Source organism: Microtus oregoni, unplaced genomic scaffold (genome assembly GCF_018167655.1).
Source record: "Microtus oregoni isolate MIOR12 unplaced genomic scaffold, Mior012 000006F_ref0000085, whole genome shotgun sequence".
NCBI classification, from domain to species: Eukaryota; Metazoa; Chordata; class Mammalia; order Rodentia; family Cricetidae; genus Microtus; species Microtus oregoni.
Genome location: NW_024543065.1, coordinates 46,740,047 through 46,758,916, shown reverse-complemented (window position 1 = coordinate 46,758,916; position 18,870 = coordinate 46,740,047). Strand labels below are relative to the sequence as shown.

Genomic DNA, 18,870 nt, shown 5'->3' with positions numbered 1-18,870 from the left:
AGGAGGAAGGTAAACTGGGTACTTTCTTTTTTTTTTTTTAAATATTTATTTATTCATTATGTATACAATATTCTGTCTGTGTGTGTATGTCTGCCGGCCAGAAGAGGGCACCAGACCTCATTACAGATGGTTGTGAGCCACCATGTGGTTGCCGGGAATTGAACTCAGGACCTTTGGAAGAGCAGGCAATGCTCTTAACCACTGAGCCATCTCTCCAGCCCCCTAAACTGGGTACTTTCACACAAGCATCTGACTCCCAGTTTTTATTCGTAAAATCGAACAATTGGGATCTAGTGTAAAACTATAGGAGAGACACTATTAGGAGATGTAGCTTTGTTTCAGTAAATATGGCCTTGTTGGAGGAAGTATGTCACTGTGGGGGTGGGTTTTGAGGTCTCCTATGCTCAAGCTATGCCTAATTCAGACCACTTCCTGTTGCCTTCAGGTAAAGATTTAGGACTCTCAGCTTCTTTTCCAGCACCATGTCTACCTGCATGCCACCATGTTACACCATGATGGTTATGGACTAAACATTTGAAAATGTGAGCCATCCCAATTAAATGTGTTTCCTTTATAAGAACTGCTATGGTCATGGTGTCCCTTCACAGCAATAGAAACCCTACCTGAGACAAACTGTAAGCAGAAGTTCAAGTGCCTCTTCAGCTACATAACTGCATAGCAAGTTCAAAGCTAGTCTGAGATACAAGAAACACTGTCTCAAACAAATAAAACATAAAAATAATTTCAGAAGAACGTAACAATGGAGATGATTGCACCATCCATAACATTCCACCTTAGAATGATTCAAAACAGCCTGGTAAATTTACCACTCATGTGCTTTATGAGCCCAGCCTCAACTATTTCAAACCTCTCTAATGCTTCCTGTGCTCTGGAGCCATTGGGCCAGATCATGAGCCACAACACAGGACATCACAGGATGACCATGATGTTTCATTTTAATTGCATTTATTCATTTTTGTGTGTGCACGTGTGTGTGTGAGTGTAGTGTGTCTGTGTCTGTCTGCATGAGTTTATGTGTGTTAGTGTGTGTATCTTGTGTGGTGTGCATGTGTGCGTCTGTCTTTGCACTCGTGCCATGGTGTGGAAGTCAGATAAAACTTCCTGAAGTCAGTTTTTATTTGCACCATGTGGGTCTCAAGGATAGAATTCAGATCACTTGACTTGGCAGCAAGACCTTTACACTACTGAACCAACCCATTCAATTGATGACACACTCCTATCTCTAAATCAATGGTTCTCAAACTGTGGGTCACAACCCCTTTGAGAGTCAAATGACCCTTCCACAGGGGTTGTTTATCAGATATCCTGCATATCAAATATTTACATTAAGATTCATAACAGTAGCAAAATTATGGTTATGAAGTAGCAACAAAAGTAACTTCATGGTTGGGGATGACCACAACATGAGGAACTGTATTAAAGGTCTCAGCATTAGGAAGGTTGAGAACCACTACATTTCTAATGACTTTCTTTTTCTAGTATTCCATATACACTAGTGAAATCTGGTGTTTAATACCCTGCAGTGTCCCCAAATCATTTCCCTCTCAGCTCCATCTGACAACAGTCAAACAGTCACTGTGCCCCACACAGGCGGTTACATAACTTCTCCTTGCGGATATAAAACTTCTTAGCATAGAAAGAATTTTTGAAGAGCTACATATTCTTTAAAAATGTCAGACAAACTAGGGTGTCCCCACATTGGGTGCCAATTAAATGGAATTGAAAAACATATGCTATAATTATAGATTTTCTTAGTTATGATAAAAGGTAAAGTAGATATAAATGTTGTAACTGTAATTCTTACTTGATACCTGTTTTGTTTTATGTAATTTTACTATGTTAAAGGTAGAAACTTCTTTTTGATTAAACAGAAAATGAGAGGGAACTGGGGGTTCCCCTCTGTATGCTGTGAATACCTTTGGTTAATAAAGAAACTGTCCTGGGCCTATTCAGGGCAGAATAGAGGTAAGCGAGAAAAACTAAACTGAATGCTGGGAGAAAGAATGCAGAGTCAAGAGAAGCCATGTTGCCCCCATGGAGACAGAATCCAAAACTTGCTGGTAAGCCACAGCCACATGGCAATACACAGATGAATAGAAATAGGTTAAATTAAGATATAAGAGTTAGCCAAGCAGTGATATCATTAATACAGTTTCTGTGTGGTTATTTCAGGAGTCTGGGAAGACTGGAAAGGAACAAGCAGTCACCTACAACACTAGGGATGACCCACAGGAATGCACAAGGATGACCCCAGCTAAGACCCTAAGCAATAGAGGAGAGGGTACCTGAACTGGCCTTTCCCTACAATCAGATTGGTGACTACCCTAATTGTCATCATAGAACCTCCATTCAGTAACTGATTGAAGCAGATGTGGAGACTCACAGCCAAGCTCTGGGAGTCTAGTCAAAAAGGGAGAAGAGGGATTATATTAGGAAATGTGAGGGATCCAGATCATGACAGGATCTGACTCTAGCTACTGGGGGTTCACAGAATCTGGACTGACAGCTGGGGAGCCTCCTTGGGATCAAACTAGACCCTCTGCATGTGGGTGACAGCTGTGTGGCTTGGATTTTTATGGGGCCCCTGGCAATTGGACCAGGATCTATCCCTGATACATAAGTGGGTTTTTTTGAGAACATTCTCTATGGTGGGATACCTTGCTCAGCATCACTGCAGGAAGTAGGGGCTTGGTCCTGCCTCAACTTGATGTTCCAGGTTTTATTAATTCTCTATGGAGGCCTTAGCTTCTCTGTGGAGTGGATGGTGTAGTAGGGTTGGGGGAGGTATGGAGAACAGTGGTTACTATGTAAAATGTGGAAAATAATAAAAATTAGCACTGGGGAGCCACGCTCCCATGAGCTACACCATTGCAACTTATCCTCTGATGATCAGTTGGGGGTCTGCCCCACTACTAACAACAAGTCAAGATTTTGCTTGGATTTTCCCAGAAGAAGCAGAAAAATCCATATGAGTACGTGGGTGAGCCGTCAAGTCATTTTTGAAGAATGGAGAGGCTAATGTCCACGATGAACTGCCTGTTGCTGGACAAACGAGAAGAGGATCTGGTTCATAGAGATAATACTTGCTCAGGAACACAAAATGTGCAGAACCAGGAGGAAAACTTTAGAGGCAGAGTCATCAACAGAGTGACAACCCTAAAATAGATGACCCTCACCCCCCCCCCAGAAAATTCATCTATGATTTCTCCCGTTAACAGCTTTTCATCTGGAGCCTGCCTTATTCATATGGTTGGGTTTTGCTTCCATGAGGATACCTGCCTCCACCCCTGATTTTGTCTCTTTGTCAAAGATAGCCACAGGAGATTTTGCAATTTGCATAAATAGTCAACCCCAGGGAGAAGAGTACTTTGCATTACCATACACCTCCCCCCAGGCTGATGGTACCATGGAACTCTCATTCAGGAAGGGACCCATGGCCAGGATCAAGGGCACTTTTCAAATACAATGTCTAAATGCTTCATTGGTGCCCTGTACATCTTCTCACCCGAACATCCGCTATTTATATGATCTTACAATCTTCATGGAGGTTGGGATGTCTGCCCTGAGTGGATCCTACAATTTCAAGGATGTTTGTCTACCCATTGCCCTTGACAACTTTCTGGGGGTCAATCCTTCTGAAATACATCCAAGGACAATACCCTCCTGTATTATCTGCGGGATCAATGCCTGATAGTGACTGACCATTCCTATCAATTGGGGCTTTCCTTATATTTGTAACTGTGGTCTCCTTAGATCTCAGATATTTTGTGATGATGCAGGGAGTTAATTTTTTTGCCTCCGCTTATGGTGATAACTCATAACCTTAAAGGAAAGGTTCCTCTCTGCCGCACCAGCACAGCCTGGATGCCTAGACTAGCGGGGGGAGGAGGGGAGGCAGAGGGGCCTGGGTTTGAGAGACAGAAGTTTCTTTTCAGGTGGAAGAACAGCAACTTTTATTTAATTAATAAATGGGGCCTCCTGAAACTTAGACACTTCTGTAAAACAAGGACGTGGTCAATAAGACCAAACAGCAGCCTACAAATTGGAAAAAAAGTTATAAACCCCACATTGAACAGAGAATTGATCTCCAAAATATACAAAGAACTCAAAAAGCAACAAAAGGACAAATAATCTAATTTTTAAAAAAGTGGGATACAGACCTAAACAGAGACTCTCAACAGGAAATTTTGAAGGACTGAAATACAGTTAAGTAAATGTCCACCATTTTTAGCCATCAGAGACATGCAAACCAAAACAACTCTGAGATTCCATATTACGCCTGTCAGAAGGACCAAGATCAAAAACACTGATGACAGCTTATATTGGAGAGGATATGGGGTAAAGGGAATGCTCCTCCATTGCTGGTGAGAGTGCAAACTTGTATAGCCATTTTGGAAATCAATATAGCGATTTCTCAGAAAATTAGGAAACAATCTACCTCAAGACCCAGCAATATCGCTGTTGACTATATACCCAAAAGACACTCGATCATACAACAAAGACAGACATGTGATCAACTACATTCACAGCAGAATTGTAATAGCTAGAACCTAGAAAAAAACCTAGATGCCCCTCAACCAAAGAATGGGTAAAGAAAATGTAAAACATTGACACAGTAGAGTACTACACAGCGGAAAAAAAAAATGACATCTTGAAATTTACAGGAAAATGCATGGATCAAAAAAAAAATGTTGAATGAGGTAACCCAGACCAAGAAAGACAAATATGTACTCACTCATAAGTGATGTTTAGAAAAAGCAAAGAAAACCAACCTACAGGTGACAACCTCAAAGAACATAGACAACAAAGGGGAACCTTAAAAGAGACATACAGGAATCTACATAGGATGGTGAATAAGACAAGATCTCCTGAGGCAATTGGGAGCGTGGCGTCACAGGAGAAGGTACAAGAGGAAAGGGGAGGAAGGAAGGGAAGTGGAGAAAATTTACAGCTAACTAAAAACAATTATAAAAAAAAAAGAATTAGTTCTTTGAGAAAAATAAACAAGACTGAAAAACTTGTAGCCAAAGTATTGAAATGATGGATAGAAAAGAACAAAAATAATAAAATTAGAGATGAGGGGCTACAACTGGAGAGATTGCCCAAAGGTTAAGAGCACTGCTGCTTTTCCAGAGGACCCTGACTTGATTGAGTCCCAAGACCTACCTGGTGGTTCTCAACCATCTGTAACTCCAGTTCCCGGGGTTCCGTTGCCCTCTTCTGGCCTCTGTGAGCATCGCATCCATGTGCAGCAAAGACTTACATGCTGAAAGTATTAAACTCATAAATAAAATAAAATAATAATTTTAAAGAAATACAAAAAAAAACGGGCAGTGATGGTTCACGCATTTAATCCCAGGACTCAGGAGGGAGAGGCAAATGGATCTTTGTGAGTTTGAGGCCAGCCTGATCTAGAGAACAAGTTTCAGGATGCCTAGGGATGTTACACAGAGATATCTTGTCTCTAAAAATAAAATAAAATAAAATAAAAAGGAAGGAAGGAAGAAAGACAAAAGAACCAGTGTAATTACTTGTCCCTTCTCAGATAATAGTGCAATAAAACTAAAAATCAGTAGCAAGAGAAATTGCACAAAGATGTGAAGTTTGAACAATACAGTTTTGAATGAACAGTGGGCCTTTGGAGATACCAACAGGGAGGTAGATATTCCTGGCATCAGATGATAATGGCTGTGATAATTTCCACAGCTGCATGAAAGCTTTTAATGATTTCCTGGATTGTAAAGTTTCCTTTCTGATGTAGTTCAACTTGGGAAAATTACACACACATCTTCAGGCAGAGCATGCATTCTTATTTAGTTGGTTTAGTCAATTACCATGGGATCCACATTGTACTGGGAGGGTGAAATTTTCCTTGGAGTGCATCAGAATGATGCACAGTTAACAAGGCCACTGGCGCCATGGGTGACAAGCTGGTCCGTGTCCACTGGGAAGAAGACTCCTCTTATCTTGTCGCTTATTTAGTCATGGCTCCTGCTAGGCAGCCTTTCCAAGACACTTCTTGCCTATGATGCCTCTTGCCTGTGGGATTCACACTGCCCTGAATAAGACTTCGCAGCCTCAGCACTCAGAGTGAGAGGGAGGTATGGTAACCTTTCCACTGCTGCTCTCTTCTGCCCCATCTACCATCCCTACACTTTGTGTGTTTTGTTTTGGTTTTAGATTTGTATTTCCCCTACTTCTCTGTCAGTTTAGACTATATCATTTATTATTTTTCTGTACAATACTTCTCTTGATCTTCACATACTTTAAATAATTTTGTTTTAAATTTTTATTCATATATATTATTGTATGTTGGTTTTCCTACATGTATGTATGTGCCCCACATGAGTGCAATGCCCCAGGAAAACAGTCAGAGGTGTAAGATGCCATAGAAATGGTATTACAGACAATTGAGGACATCTGTTTGGTGTTGCTAATCAAAGCCAGGCTCTCAGGTAGACTAGCCAGAACTCTTAACCACTGAGACATCTGAAGTCCCCATTTTCATTCTTCGTTAAGACTTTTTCATCTGATCTAGTCAAAGATTCAATCTCATGAGAATATTGCCCATCTATGACATTTTAGAATTCTACAATCTTGGAGGGATGTTACATCTTAGAGGATTTTGCACATTCCTCTTAAGCCTCATATAGGCCTAGGTAGTCATAACATAATCTTTGAAGATGTGTTTGCCGTTTTCCAGACGCTGTATGCAGCATTCTGTCCTAGTCTCTGTCATTCCTCCCGGACAACAGTGCAGTCTCACAGAGCAGTGTTGCAGTATTCCCTTCAAGGTGATAGCCTTGGCTTTATGTTTCCTATATATTTCTGTTGTTTCCTGTGGTTCTGCTTTTATTTATTCTGCTCCTTTATTTTAGATTTCATCTGAAATCATTTTCAATATATTTTCATTGTTTCCTAAAGTCTTTTTTCTATTTCACACACACATTTCTACAAGAGACACTCTATAGTTCATTTTCACAATGTACTTTTTTCATTGTCATTGCCAAGATATTCATTTGTTTTTAACATGATGGGAATTGGGAGTTTTTCACTTTCTTTTTTGTGTGGTATATGCACGTATATGACTTCATGTGTGTACAAGACAGACACTGACATCATGTGCCTTCCTCTACCTCCTCCTAATTTTTTTTTTTTTGATTTTCGAGACAGGGTTTCTCTGTAGCTTTTGGTTCCTGTCCTGGAACTAGCTCTTGTAGACCAGGCTGGCCTCGAACTCACAGAGATCCGCCTGCCTCTGCCTCCCGAGTGCTGGGATTAAAGGCGTGCGCCACCACCGCCCGGCATCCTCCTAATTTTTTTGAGACAGGATCTCTCATTCAGCCTGGAGCACATCAGTTGGCTCAATCAGCTGCTCGATGGGCTTCGGGATCCACCTGTCACCAGCCTGTCTAAGCCACCACACTCAGCCTTTGCATCAGCGCTTGGTGTTTGAGCTAACTTTCCAGTGCTCGCATGACAAACACCTTGATCTCAGAGTCATCTGTCCAGCCCTACCAAGTTTCTCTATAATACTGCATGATAGACATAAAATTTAGTCTAACAGCAAACTAGATGATTGATGATCCTTTCTTTAATATTAATTATATAGTCACATTCACTTCTCAAGTCACAGGTCCTGATGGCAAACGGTTGTTGCTTTACCGTAACTGCGCACTTTTGTTACACAGTTCTTCAGAAAAATTTTTTAAGACTTTTTTATATAATTTATATAATTTTTATATTATGTCCTTTGGAACTTTGCCTGCATTCATATCTATATGAGAGTGTCAGATCCCCTGGAAATGCAGGTACAGACAGTTATGAGCTGCTATGTGGGTGCTGGGAATGAACCTGGATCCTCTGAAAGAGCAGCCTGTGTTCTTGGCCACTGAGCCATCTCTCCATGTTCTCTAGCTCAAATTTTTGTATCCCATTTTCTCTTTTATGTGTTCACTTGGTTAACTGCAAGAAGACATTGTTAAGATTCCCCATCAAGGTGGGTGGGTAACAAACACTTTGACTTCCAGCACTGGAAGGCAGAGAGAGCCAAGCAATTTCAGTGAGTTCAAAACCAGTCCTGTCTACAGAGTGAGTTCCATGACAGTCAGGGCTACACAGAGAAACCCTGTCTTCAAAAAAAATTCCATCATCTTGCTTGTGATCGTTATGCCTCATCTAATATTCTAAGCTTGATGATGTATAGATGATATTTGTGTATTTTTATTCTCAAATTTAAGTTCAATGTTGCTGCAAAAGTTGGCTGATTGCCTGTAGTGTGTCCCCTTAGCATTTCTTTTGTGAAATATAGCTAATTTAATGTGACATTTTTCTTCTGGTTTGAAAAGATTCCCTGATTTTTTTTAAATTTGCCTCTTTCTTAATTAGAATCCACTCCATATACAATGCAAGCAATGCTTTGAAAACTAATGTTTCCCATTTTCATTGTGACACTCTAGCTGTGGGCTGACCATCACTTGCACATGGGAACTTTATCCTTTCCATTGTGTTTGATATATTTGAATTGATGTAAAATGGTGAATCTTTTAGCACTCAGACAGAATGTGGATTTTTTTCATTCTATCTCCAATGTACCAACATGCTGACGGTTTCATTCAAAGAAAGGAAAAAAAGAACACTTCCAGTGTTGCTCTCAGTAAAATTCAAATAGCCTATTCCAAATACTGTGTGTCATCTGTATTTTGTGGACATTGAATGTGATTGAATTAAGATTATCGCTGTTATGTTTCATAACTTACATAAGTTTTCACACAATTGGATGCTTATTTCTCTGTTATTAATGCATCTATAACTTTGATGAGGTTAATATTTACTATAAATTTATTTATGAAAATATGACACATGTATGAAATTTAGTATGATAACATTTATTTTAAATTCATCACATCTTTTTACATACACATAGCAGCTGCTCTGCTGTTTAGGAATATGCCCATTCCTCATTGTTCAAATCCGTTTCTTTTTTGTTTGTTTTTTCCTTGTTTTTTGAGACAGGATTTCTTTGAGTACCACTAATGTCCTGAAACTCACTTTGTAGACCAAGCTGGCCTTAACCTCACTGACATCCATCTGTTTCTGCCTACCACAGGCTAGGAATAAAGGACTGTGCCAACACAATCTACCAACTTTCATTTTTTATGAATGTCAAAAATAGTGCATGATAATCTTTTTAGATTCCACATTTCATTGATAGCATCTTCCTGTACAAGTCATAGTATAAGTCTGTTTCATCTGTGTTCAGATAACAGCCTGGCATTTTATCCCAGAACTCTTATTCTTTGCAGGAACAAATAGTAAAAACATGTCTACTGGAGGGAATTTTCAGGACCGTGCTGAGTAACAAAACTATGAAAAGTTAGGGCATTTAAGGGTAGATACAGAGCAAGGAGAAAAGATGAGCAGAAAACAAATTTCTGGTGAATGGCGAGGAGGATGACAATCAATCCAGGATAACACTGGGAAGATGTGAATGATGCAAGAAATAAATGTGGGTCAGCAAAAGCCATATGGCACAGTAGAGATGAGATGTGTTTTCAAAGCTTAGAGGAGGGTGGGTGCGGTCTAACTATATAAATTGTGACAGTGGCAAACAATGACAAGTCATGAAACAAGTTGAACACTGATATAAGGAATAACTGGGATTGGGGAAGAAAAATATCTCTGTGTAGTGGAATTCATTAGGTAATTTAAATGTTGATCACTCATAATAGAATATCTTGGATATGGTAGGGACTCGTGTCAAGACAGAGATTTGTGGTGCATGGAGAAATTCATAAGGGCACACTGAGAAACGTCTAACAGACCTTATCAGAATAAAAGAGATAGATGTCTCTCAAAAAAATGGTTTGTATTTCAGGTGACAGAATAATTAGATCAGTGGAGGAATGGCTCTAAAATTAATATACAGTAAAACTCCCCCAAATCCATTGAACATGGGTGACATTACAATGTTGTAAAATTTAAGGTCTAACTTCATGAGTATCATGTCTTTGCCATTCTCTGTGTAGCTGTGGACCTGAGATCTCTGCTTCTGCATCAGCAAAGCAGAAGAATCTTCTAGTGGAAATGTAAGTCAGGGGTTGCAAAATGTATAACTCTTTGTTACAGTGGGTTATCAGCCAGAATCAGCCTGATTGTGTCAATGACCAAATGTCACGGGAAACACACTTCTGTGAAGATGTGCTCAACACTGTGGGATACGCAGTCTCGCCCTTGCTGTCACTGTCTGCATATCAGCAGCTCAGCTCTAAGTTGTCAGCGCAATAGACAAATGAAAAGAAATGCTTCAGGACGTGCTGGTTACCCTGTAAGGTGAAATGAGAGGCAGAGTCCCACTTGGAAAGTCTGAGTATTTACTCATCACTAAGCTACAGAAACGTATCTGTAGCCAAAACCCTGACACATTCAAGTAGACATGTTACTATATATGTGTTAGAAACAAATATTGTTATAAACATGGAAACAATATCAACTGATGAATGAAAAATCCTGGGGCTTGGAGGGATGGTTTCACAGTTAAAGACTGTTGTTGCTCTTCCAGAGTGCCAGGTTCAATTCCCCGGAAAACATATAGTGCACAGACATGCAGGCAAAGTGCCCAAACACAAAAATATATAACTTTTAAAATTCTTATAACATGCAAATTTGGCTTTCACCTAGGTCACCACATCCTTCTGTCTGACATAACAGTGTTCAGGATATTGGGTGGATTCGACTGCCTACTTTGCAACACTTTATTCTGTCCTCTAAGATGGTCAAGAATACCTGGAACGCAGTTGCTAATAGGTCACCTGTGGACCTAACCTCCAAAGGATTTGGATATTTTCCCAGGTGGTGGGGCACAGGCCTCTAATTCTGCCACTTAAGACAAAGGTCCGTGGATCTCTGTGAGGTCAAGACCAGCTTGGGTTACAGAGCAAGTTCCAAGTTCCAAGACAGCCAGTGATACTTGGAAAAACCCTGTCCAAAAAGACAAAAAAGAAAATAAAAGGAAGGAGTTGTACATTTCATCATTTATCAGCTCTGCTCCTGAGCTGGCAATCATTATATTTTCCCACAATTTCAGTTTCAAAAATAGATTTATGATACACTCCATTTATCTGTCATCTAGGCCTAACACATCTGACGAACATCATGCTTATAAGTAATGTCGCCTTGAGTGTCTTTCTCATATCTCAGTTATGCGTTGGTGTCATAGGGAACACATCACTGTTCGTTTTATACATTTACATTTTCTTCTTTAAGCCTCATTTTAAGAAGTTGATAGATATGTTTTTCATGCACCTGACAATAGTTAATATGGTGACAATTGTGTTCATTTTGATACCGGATATCGTGGCATCCTTTGGAGTACCCAATTTTCTATATGATGTCGGTTGTAAGGTTGTTTTATGTATATACAGATTTTGCCGCGGTCTGTCCATCAGTACCACCTGTATTCTAAGCACATTTCAAGCAGTCACCGTGACTCCCAGTAATTCTCAGTGGGCTTGGCTTAAGCCCAAACTCTCAACGTGGACGTTTTCTTCCTTACTTTGCTCCTGGCTCATTAACCTGGCTATCTATGGATATATGGTTGAAACGGTAATGGCCAAAACCAATTCTACTCATGTTGGACGTATATATTTACATGCTTACTGTCAAAGCAGGAATTTGGGGAACCAAAATTCAGGACCATTTATAAGCATGATATTCATATATGATCTCTTATATGTGAGCATCATGATGTGGACAAGCCTGTACATGGTAATTCTCCTCTACAGACACCGCAAGAGAGCCCAGTATCTCCGCAGCCCAAGCCTCTCCAGCCAGCAATCTCCTGAGCTCAGAGCCACTCACAGCATCTTGCTGCTGGTGAGCTGTTTTGTGATCTTGTATTGGTTGAACAACTTTATCACCCTTTATGGGTTTTATGCACCTACAAAAATTCCAAGATTGGAGGCAATTAATGCAATTTGGGCAACATGCTATCCAACCATCTGCCCTTTTTTAATAATGAAGAATAACAAACTTATTTTGCACTTTACTTCTTCCTTTTCGGCACTGAGAATGACCTGTTTTCAACGTGCACTTCGTGGCTGAACTGAAACCCACACTTTCTCATCATTTGAACACTTCTTAATGATTCCCATGAGATGAAAATTTTAAATGTGGATCTCGAATACCCAATATGACCTTAGTTATAACTCAGACATTCTGTACGATATTAAAATATAGGGAGCTAACATTTTTCTTGAATACAACTCTGTGTTCATAATTTTTATAATTTCAGCATTTATAACCCACTCAAGTTATGACACTTTGGGAAAAATAAATTAATTTTAAGTATTTTGAACAATAGTCTACTCAGTTTTTCTCTGTTAAAATCCTTCTAATCAAATATTTAAAAAACCCTTTGGAACTTGGGTTATTTTTGGTGGAGTTTTCTGTCCTAAAAAGTGTGTTTTAACCATTGAACAAATGAATTTTCCTATCTTAACTGTTACCTACCTAAGGTACTGCTGTGGGTGGGACTCTTTAGTGTTATAACTGAGAGGTAGACAGTGGATATACTAGTACCATCGCTGTCTTAATTTACTCTTGCAGTATGCTTTTAGTTATTTCTTTTATTTTTGAAATTATGATATAACTACCGCATTTCTCTTCCTTCTTTTCTGCCGTTCAAACCCTCCGATATATGCCTCTTCTTTTTCTCTCTCAAATTCAAGGCCTCTTTATTCATTAATTATTGTTACATACATGTGTGTATATTTGTATGTGTGTGTGTGTGTGTGTGTGTCCCTAAATACATCAATACTATGTGCTCAGTCGCTATAATGTTACATGTATGTATGTACTCGAGGCTGACCACTTGGTATTGGATAACCAATTAGTGTGCTCTTCGTGGGGATGACTATTTCTCCCATTCTTGACTTTCCTTAGTTGTGTACAGTTCTTTGTGTAGGATGCAGGACTCCTAAATGTAGTCCTCACACAGCATCAATGAAATTTCTCTTTGCAACAATGAATATCATTACAGAAAACCACAACCAGTCGAAATGCAGAATAGTGAAGCCCAGTCCCAGTGGCTGTATATGCAATACAGCTTCTGCACCTAAGGCTCAGGGAACATTGATGAATACAAGTAGAAAGTTTAGAGACCATGAGGTTGAGGGAATCGGCTGTGGGATTGTATCACCTGGTAATATCAGAAGTTGCACCCATGGAGTATCACCAACCTAGCTGTTTAAAATTTGTTTTATTTTTTTCTTTTTTAAAAAATTTTAAGTGAAATAGAATTACATTACTTCTCACTTCCTCTTCTCCCTCCAGCCCTTCCCAACTACATTTTCTCAAACCCTTCCCTCTCATATCCCCCGATAAACTCTGAAAATATTCATTTATTATTATTGTTACATATACTTATATGCATATATATACATACAAAAGTAGATGTAGAGGTAATCTGATAGGTCTGTTTCTGTGGTTTCTATAATATTTCAGTGTTGATCAATCTGTATTGGACAACAAATAAGGGCATTCAACCCTAGGAGAAACTAATTCTCCTTTTCCCAACAGTCATTGGTTGCCTCTAATTCTTTATCTAGGAGTGAGACCCCATGAAATTTTCTCTCTTCCATGTTAATATGCCCATTGATGTTCCCATTGGTCCAGTCTTGATAATATAGTCATTTCTAGGATGGACCCTTTCAAAGCAGACTTCCGACAACCTAGCTGTTACAATGATGTCCACTCCCTCTTCTGAAATGTCCCCTTAGCCATAGATGCAGGATCTGTGATGTAGATGTAGCCCTTGGAGTTACACTCCCCACAATCTGCTGATTTCTGCATTGTGACCAGTGGTGGTTTTCTGTGATCACCTCCATTTGATCTGAGGACTTGGAGCTAAGAAACAAAGACGAAAGAGAACATGCATTTGCCTTTATGGGTCTGGTTGCCCATACTTTTGTAATGAATTCAAATAAAACATCTTTTTACAAATAAAACATTTTCAATAGTCTGTCCTTGACTAGAATCCTGTTGTGAGAACTCTTTCAGCCAATGGCCTTCAAGATCCCGGCCCTCTTTGGTCATGATCTCATCTACTACAAGTGCAAACAAAAGCATACATGGTCCTCTTATTTGCTGGATTCAGTTCCAGCTCCCAGTACACACAGAGGAACGTGAATCATTACCCTTACTGTGAGTTTATCTCCAAATAAAGCTTTGTTATACTCCATTCTGGTCTATTGTGGAACTCTTGGTACTACTACAAATTGGTACCCAACATGGGGCCTGAACCCATAACCCTGAGATTAAGAGTCTCATTCTCTTGTGACTGAGGAATTATGAAAAGACAATAAACCCTGGCTAAGAGCTTGTACTAATTTTTTTTTGCCTTTCTTTTTTTTTATTGAGAAAAAAAATTCCACTCCTCCCCCCCTTTCCCCACTCCTCTCCCTGTCCCCCCACTCCTCTCCCCCTCCCTCTCAAGTCTGAAGAGCAGTCAGGGTTCTCTGCCCTGTGGAAAGTACAAAGTCCTCCCCCCTCCATCCTGTTCTAGAAAGGTGAACATCCAAACTGGCTAGGCTCCCACAAAGCCAGAACATGAAGTAGGATCAATATCCAGTGCCATTGTCCTTGGCTTCTCAGCAGCCCTCCTTGTCCGCCATATTCAGAGAGTCCGGTTTTATCCCCTGCTTTTTCAGTCACAGTCCAGCTGGCCTTGGTGGGCTCCCAATAGATCAGCCCCACTGTCTCCATGGGTGGGTGCACCCCTCTTGGTCCTGTCTTCCTTGCTCATGTTCTCCCTCCTTCTGTTCCTCATTGGGACTTTGGGAGCTCAGTCCAGTGCTCCAGTGTGGGTCTCTGTCTCTATCTCCATCCATCGCCAGATGAAGGTTCTATGGTGATATGCAAAATATTCATCAGTATGGCTATAGGATAGGATCATTTCAGGTTCCCTATCTTCAGCTGCCCCAGGAACTAACTGGGGACCTCGCCTTGGGCACCTGGAAGCCCCTCTAGGTCCAAGTCTCTTCCCAACCCTAAGATGGCTCGCTTAATTAAGATATGTACTTCCCTGCTCTCCTATCCAACCTTCCTTTATCCCAATCATCCCGTTGCCCCAAGTTCTCCCCATCCTACCCTTCTCACTTTTCTCTCCCCATCTCCCCTTACCCCCCCCCTCCCACCCCACCCTTAAGATCCCGATTTTTTGCCTGGTAATCTTGTCTACTTCCCCTACCCAGGAGGATAGCTATATGTTTTTCTTTGGGTTCACCTTCTTATTTAGCTTCTTGAGGAAATCAAATTATAGACTCACTGACTTTTATTTATGGCTAGAAACCAATTATGAGTGAGTACATCCCATGTTCATCTTTTTGGGTCTGGGTTACCTCACTCAAGATAGTATTTTCTATTTCCATCCATTTGCATGCAAAATTTGAGAAGTCATTGTTTTTTACCGCTGAGTAGTACTCTAATGTGTATATATTCCACACTTTCTTCATCCATTCTTCCATTGAAGGGCATCTAGATTGTTTCCAGGTTCTGGCTATTACAAATAATACTGCTATGAACATAGTTGAACAAATGCCCTTGTCATATGATAGGGTATCTCTTGGGTATATTCCCAAGAGTGGTATTGCTTGGTCCAGGGGTAGGTTGATCCCGAATTTCCTGAGAAACCGAAACACCGATTTCCAAAGTGGTTGCACAAGTTTGCATTCCCACCAGCAATGGATGAGTGTACCCCTTCCTCCACAACCTCTCCAGCAGAGGCTATCATTGGTGTTTTTGATTTTAGCCAATCTGACAGGTGTAAGATGATATCTCAAAGTTGTTTTGATTTGTATTTCCCTGATCACTAAGGAGGTTGAGCATGACCTTAAGTGTCTTTTGGCCATTTAAACTTCTTCTGTTGAGAATTCTCTGTTCAGATAAGTGCCCCATTTTTTAATTGGGTTAATTAGCATTTTAAAGTCTAGTTTCTTGATTTCTTTATATATTTTGGAAATCAGACCTTTGTCTGTTGCGGGGTTGGTGAAGATCTTCTCCCAGTCAGTAGGTTGCCTTTTTTTCTTAGTGACAGTGTCCTTTGCTTTACAGAAGCTTCTCAGTTTTATTTTTTTTAATAATTTTTTTATTAAGAAAAGAAGAAAAAAAACATAAACAAAAAACAAGTTTCCACCTCCTCCCAGCCTCCCATTTCCCTCCCCCTCCTCCCACCCTTCTCCCCCTCCTCCCACCCTTCTACCCCTCCCCCCACTCCTCTCCCCCTCCCTCTCCAGTCCACAGAGCAGTCCAGGTTCCCTGCCCTGTGGTAAGTCCTAGGTCCTCCCCCCTCCGTCCATATCTAGGAAGGTGAACATCCAAACTGGCTAGGCTTCCACAAAGCCAGCACATTAAGTAGGATCAAAACCCCGTGCCATTGTCCTTGGCGTCTCATCAGCCCTCATTGTTCGCCATGTTCAGAGAGTCCGGTTTTATCCCATGCTTTTTCGGTCACAGTCCAGCTGGCCTTGGTGAGCTCCCAGTAGATCAGCTCCACTGTCTCAGTGGGTGGGTGCACGCCTCGTGGTCCCGACTTCTTTGCTCATGTTCTCCCTCCTTCTGCTCCTCATTGGGACCTTGGGAGCTCAGTCCAGTGCTCCAGTGTGGGTCTCTGTCTCTGTCTCCATCCATCACCAGATGAAGGTTCTTCTTACTTAGCTTCTTTAGGTTCACCTATTGTAGACTCCGTGGCCCTAATTTATGGCTAGAAACCAATTATGAGCGAGTACATCCCATGTTCATCTTTTTGGGTCTGGGACACCTCACTCAGGATAGTGTTTTCTATTTCCATCCATTTGCCTGCAAAATTTGAGAAGTCATTGTTTTTTACCGCAGCGTAGTACTCTAGCGTGTATATATTCCATACTTTCTTCATCCATTCTTCCATTGAAGGGCATCTAGGTTGTTTCCAGGTTCTGGCTATTACAAATAATACTGCTATGAACATAGTTGAACAAATGCTTTTGTCATATGATAGAGCATCTCTTGGGTATATTCCCAGGAGTGGTATTGCTGGGTCCAGGGGTAAGTTGATCCCGAATTTCCTGAGAAACCGAAACACTGACTTCCACAGTGGTTGCACAAGATGGCATTCCCACCAGCAATGGATGAGGGTACCCGTTCCTCCACAGCCTCTCCAGCAAAGGTTATCCTTGGTGTTTTTGACTTTAGCCATTCTGACAGGTATAAGATGATATCTCAAAGTTGTTTTGATTTGCATTTCCCTGATTGCTAAGGAAGTTGAGCACGACTTTAAGTGTCTTTTGGCCATTTGAACTTCCTCTGCTGAGAATTCTCTGTTCAGTTCAGTGCCCCATTTTTTAATTGGGTTAATTAGCATTTTAAAGTCTAGTTTCTTGAGTTCTCTATATATTTTGGAGATCAGACCTTTGTCTGTTGTGGGGTTGGTGAAGATCTTCTCCCAATCAGTAGGTTGCCTTTGTGTCTTATTGACTATGTCCTTTGCTTTACAGAAGCTTCTCAGTTTTAGTAGGTCACATTTATTCAATGTTGCCCTTAATGTCTGTGCTGCGGGGGTTATACATAGGAAGCGATCGCCTGTGCCCATCTGTTGTAGGGTACCTCCCAATTTCTCTTCTAATAGGTTCAGTGTGTTCGGACTGATATTGAGGTCTTTGATCCATTTGGACTCAAGTTTTGTGCATGGTGATAGATACGGGTCAATTTTCATTCTTCTACAGGTTGACATCCAGTTGTGCCAGCACCATTTGTTGAAGATGCTTTCTTTCTTCCATTGTATACTTTTAGCTCCTTTATCGAAATTGAGATGTTCATAGGTTTGTGGGTTAGAATCTGGGTCTTCTATTTGATTCCATTGGTCCACTTCTCTGTTTTTATGCCAATACCAAGCTGTTTTCAATACTGTAGCTCTGTAGTAGAGTTTGAAGTCAGGGATGGTAATGCCTCCAGAAGTTCCTTTAACTGTTTTGGCTATAAGACTGTTTTGGCTATCCTGGGTTTTTTGTTTTTCCATATAAAGTTGATTATTGTCCTCTCAAGATCTGTGAAGAATTTTGATGGGACCTTGATGGGGATTGCATTGAATCTATAAATTGCCTTTGGTAGAATTGCCATTTTTACTATGTTGATCCTCCCAATCCAAGAGCAAGGGAGGTCCTTCCATTTTCTGGTGTCCTCTTCAATTTCTTTCTTCAATTCCTTAAAGTTCTTGTCAAATAGATCTTTCACTTCCTTGGTTAGAGTTACCCCAAGATATTTTATGCTATTTGTGGCTATCGTGAAAGGTGATGCTTCTCTGATTTCCCTCTCTGCTTCCTTATCCTTTGTGTATAGGAGGGCGACTGATTTTTTGGAGTTGATCTTGTATCCTGCCACATTACTAAAGCTGTTTATCAGCTTTAGGAGTTCTTTGGTGGAGTTTTGGGGGTCGCTTATGTACACTATCATATCATCTGCAAATAACGAAAGTTTAACTTCTTCCTTTCCAATTCGAATCCCCTTGATCCCATTATGTTGTCTTATTGCTATTGCTAGAACTTCAAGCACTATATTGAAGAGGTATGGAGCGAGTGGACAGCTTTGCCGTGTTCCTGATTTTAATCTTTTTATTGTGTCCCAGATTTCCTGAATGTTTTGTGATGAGAGTTTGTTGATTTTGCTGTTTTCTTTGATCAGTGTGTTTATTTTCTCTATGGTATCTTCAGTGTCTGACATTCTTTCTTCTATCTCTTGTAATCTGTTGTTAGTACTTGTCTCTGTAGTTCCTGTTCGTTTACCCAGATTTTCCATCTCCATCCTTTCCTCGGTTTGTGT

At 40.5% G+C, this 18,870-nt stretch overlaps 1 protein-coding gene across 1 annotated transcript; it reads left to right on the top strand.

Moving 5' to 3' along the window:
* Nucleotides 1–11,175: 11,175 nt before the first annotated feature.
* LOC121449048 (vomeronasal type-1 receptor 4-like) lies at nucleotides 11,176–12,123 on the top strand. Its single transcript, XM_041653254.1, has one exon. It carries the CDS (start codon nucleotides 11,176–11,178, stop codon nucleotides 12,121–12,123), a length of 948 nt encoding a protein of 315 aa, XP_041509188.1.
* The last annotated feature ends 6,747 nt before the right edge of the window (nucleotides 12,124–18,870 follow it).